Below are 4,170 nucleotides of genomic sequence, written 5' to 3' on the forward strand. Positions count from 1 at the left end.
ACCCCCATGGAGACTGGCGCCGGGCGCTGCACAGACACCGCAAGAGCGGGTCCCCGAACAGACAACGGGGCGGGGGGGGGAGAGAAAGCTGTGCCAAAGGTCACAGCCGATCTGTGGCAAGTTGGGGATTGAACCCAGGAGTCCTGGCTCCCAACCCCCTCTTCCCCCACAAGCACTAGCCCCCACTCCCCGCCCAGAGCCCGGATAGAACCCAGGCGTCCTGACCCCATGCTCACAGGCCTGCATCTCTCCCCTGCAGGTGGACCGGGAGAAAACCTCCCTGGCGGCTGACGTGCAGGAGGCCCGGCAGCAGCTGGACAGCGCCAGGGAGGCCTTGGCGGAGCAGCAGCAGCGCAGTGGCCTCCTCCTGGAGCAGCTCAAGGCCAGGCCGGCTTCCCCGGAGCCCCAGCCCTGGCAGGACCTGGTGGCGCAGCTGGAGGGGCAGTTGCGGGCCTCCCGGAAGTTGGCAGGGGAGCTGCAGGCCCGGCTGGCCCAGGCCCAGGAGGAGCTGCTGGGGCTGACGGAGGAACTGGCCACCCTCTACCACCAGGTCTGCGCTTGGCGTGGCCTGACGCCGCAGCGGGTGGTGCTGGATTATTACCGGGACGGGCGCGGCACCAGGAGGTCGGCAGGCAGGAGGGAGCCGGCAGGCAAGCCCCGTCTCCAGCCGGAGCCAGGGGCCGGGCCCTGCGCGGACCAGACGCCCCCCGGCTCACCCGGGGAGCCCCTCAACGTCTCCAACCTGGCGGTGGTGCTGCGGGAGCAGCTGGGGCACCTGCAGGGGGCGCTGGTCCTGTGGCGGCAGCAGCCCCCCAGGCAGGGCCCGCCGGCCGCCGAGCTGGAGCGGGACAAGGAGGCGCTGGCCGAGGAGGTGCTGAAGCTCCGCTCCCTGCTCAGCACGAAGCGGGAGCAGATCGCCACGCTGCGCACCGTGCTCAAGGCCAACAAGCAGGTGGGTGCGCTGCAGGGGGCTCGCTGGGCCCCTGGAAGGTGGCCCGGGGCAGCCTGTCTGGGTCTGGCCATCTGTGGCTGCAGGTGGGAGCTGTGTGCGTGGGGCATGCAGGCCCAACTGACTCACCCCAGAGGCGGAGGCTGTGGGTGTGTGTGTGTGGGGGGGCCCATCTAGCACTCTCCCCCCAGACGGCAGAGGCTGTGGGGGTGGGGGGGGTGTCTGGGTGCGTGGCGGGGGTGGGGGCCCATCCGGCACTCACCCCCCGTCTCCCCCCAGACGGCGGAGGCAGCGCTCTCCAACCTGAAGGGGCAGTACGAGGGGGAGAAGGCCCTGGTGTCCGACACCATGCTCAAGCTACGCCGTGAGCTGAAGGCCCTGAAGGAGGACGCCACCACCTTCTCCTCCCTGCGCGCCATGTTTGCCAGCAGGTGAGGGGCGCCCCCGGATGGGCACAGCGTTGGAACTGCCCACCAGGGAGCAGGGCTACTGGGCAGGGATGGGGCTACTTGGGGGCGGGGCTGTCCCATTGGCATGTGGCTAGCCATAGGGGCCGGAGCCCCCGGCCGGCCAGCCCCCCTGACCCCCTGCGTCCCCCAGGTGTGACCAGTACGTGTCCCAGCTGGACGAGATGCAGCGGCAGCTGGCGGTGGCGGAGGACGAGAAGAAGACGCTGAGCTCCCTGCTGCGCATGGCCATCCAGCAGAAGCTGGCGCTCACCCAGCGCCTGGAGAGCCTGGAGAGCCCGGCCCGCGGCACCAGGGCCAGACCCCGCAGCACCAGGAGCACCGCGGTACGGCACAGGCCAGCCCCCAGCCTCTTACCCGGCCCCAGGTGGCACAGAACCAGGACGGGCCTCTGGAGGCCCTGGCTGTACCGCACAGCCACGGTCCTGTCCCAGACCTTGGGGCCAGAGGAGGTCCCTCATCTCCTGCCCCCAGGGGTGGCAGCCTGGGTCCCCAGCGGTTGGGGGGCACGGGCTGTGTGCCCCCGACCCCCCCCCAAAGCCCTTTGCTGGGTTGGGAGTTGAGGTGTCTTTCTCCTGCTCTCGGAGTGAAAGGCTCAGGCACGTCTCCTTGTCTGCTTGTTGTCCAGCCATGGGACCTGCACCCTGGCTAGTCTCTGCCCCCCCAGGCAGGGAGGGGGCAGTGGGGCTGAGCTGTGATATCAGTCCCAGCCTGGGGGTGGGGATCGGTGCCGTGGGGGTGTCCCCTTGGCTCTGCTCCGAGGGTAACTGGGCTCTTCCCACACAGCACTGACACCGTGGGCGCGGCCTTGCAGAGAAACCCGTGGGATCGGCGCCAAGCAGAGCCAGCGCCGGGCCCAGCACCGCCCGTGCCTTCAGTGCTGCAAACAGCCGACAGACCCCGACCTCTGCCGCAGCCGCCCCCGCCAGCGGGCGGCCACTGTGCCTTAACCGCTCAGGGCTAGGTAGGGCGTGGCCAGCGGCCCCCTGCCGGCGGAGCACTGGCCGGTGTCTCTGCCTTGCTGAGTGAAACCTTCTCCTCCTGCCTTCGTGGGGTTGGCTCAGGATCCCCGCGCTTACGGGGCAGGGGCCGGGCCTGGCGCTCAGAGACCCCCACACACGCTTACGGGGCAGGGGCCGGGCCTGGGCCTGGCGCTCAGAGGCACCTTTGAGGCACTATCCCCTTTTGTCACTGCACCGTTTTGCACTTAGAGCTGGCGATCTCAGGGGAGTGGCTATGGGGGGCACACGGGGTGTGGGGGGCTGTGCTGTATGAACTGCTGTGTGTATCCCCCGGGCTCAGACAAGTGACCGGGGCCTGGTTACTTTGCCTCCAATTAAAGGGCTTTGGTCTCCTGTCGGGCGTGGAGCTCTGGTCCGTGCGCCTGCCGCAGCCCGGGGTGGGCGAAGGCGCCACGTGGCCTGTTCCAGGGCCCGCACGGCTGTAGGGTGGGCGGTGGATCTGAGGGGATGGTGTCACGGGCTCACAGATTGTGCCCACTCCTGGCCCCGTGCAGTCCATGGGGGGAACCTCCTTCAGTGCGACAGCCCTTCTCGGCGTCCACTCTCTCGGGGGGATCCAGCCCCTCCGCCTTTCAGAGCCACAGCACGTCTGTCTCTGCTGTGCGCCCCCTCAGGGAGTCCCCTCGCTCTGGACCCCCCGAAGGGGACAATACCCCCTGTTCTCTAGCCTGGAGTGACTCTCAGCCAGCGTCCCACAGAAGGATTTACTGAGAGTTGAACGCAGCACGGGAAACTCTGAGGGCCTCAGGCCTGGTCTCCCTCAGCCCAGCACATCCCAGTCTCCCTGCATCCGGGGGGGTGCTGCCTGCTCCCCCTCTCCAGCCACGAGCTCCCCCTGCTTCCCAGCTGGGCATCTGATACCCCCGGCCCCAAGCCCCCCTCCGTCCATTGTCTTCTCTCCAGGGAAACAGGGTCGCCTGGGCCCCCTCTTCTGTCCTCTGGCCCCTCGGGCTGGAACCGGCTGGTCCCGTCACCGGGGGTCCTCTCCCCGCAGCCCATTGTCCCCCCACTGGCCAGAACCGGCTGCGACTCCGGGTCACCCGGTCACCAGTCGCCGGGGTCTCCGGCCTCCAGGCTGTCGGCCGGGGTCCTAAGTTCCTTCTCCTGGTCTGTGTCCCAACGAACTCCCTCTGCGCTCGTTAAACCAGTAACACTGAGTCCCACCCCCTCGGCGTGCAAACCATTGGAAAAACAAGATACTCCCCCACTTTGTCACAGATGGGCTGGGGCGAGCTTGGGGCCGGGCTGCCTTTAGCGGGGGCTGGGGGGGGGTGTCTGCTTCAGGCTCCTACCTGACGTGCCAGGTGCTTCACAGAGCCCCTGCCCACAATGATGGGCTCCCCCACTGTACTGACCACCCCAGGGCCCCCATTGTGTGGGGTGCTGCACTCACCCCTGCCCCCCTTGTGGCACGGCTCCCCTGCCTGGGCTGGGGGTCCCTGTGTGGGCTGGGCACGGCAGAGTGCCTGCCTGCAGCAGCTCCTGGCCTGGAGTAGACAAAGGGGGAAACTGAGGCCCAAGGAAGGGCCCCCCCTCGCTCACCAAGCAGGTGTGTGGCAGAGGGGGGATAGAACCCAGGCATCCTGGCTCCCAGCCTTTGCGCTCCACCCCCTGCCTGTGCCCCTGACTTACCGCAGAGGAAATGACAATCTGAGCCGCCTGGGGCTGGCTCGGTCTAGACGGGCCCTTGGCAGGGGCAGCAGTGACTCAAGCCTGGCTGGGAATATGAATG

The 4,170-nt window shown here is 68.4% G+C and overlaps 1 protein-coding gene across 1 annotated transcript; it reads left to right on the forward strand.

The window, feature by feature from the left end:
* Nucleotides 1-208: 208 nt before the first annotated feature.
* On the forward strand, nucleotides 209-2,518 carry LOC112125116 (protein bicaudal D homolog 2-like; the record flags this gene model as incomplete). The annotated part of the gene is made up of 4 exons (XM_024223568.3): nucleotides 209-952; nucleotides 1,229-1,380; nucleotides 1,550-1,742; nucleotides 2,203-2,518. Coding segments are annotated over 4 exons (1,095 nt in total), but the record flags the coding sequence as incomplete, so codon positions are not given.
* Between the last annotated feature and the right edge of the window lie 1,652 nt (nucleotides 2,519-4,170).

Source organism: Terrapene carolina, unplaced genomic scaffold (genome assembly GCF_002925995.2).
Source record: "Terrapene carolina triunguis isolate 2854851 unplaced genomic scaffold, T_m_triunguis-2.0 Scaffold28921, whole genome shotgun sequence".
Lineage (NCBI taxonomy): Eukaryota > Metazoa > Chordata > Testudines > Emydidae > Terrapene > Terrapene triunguis.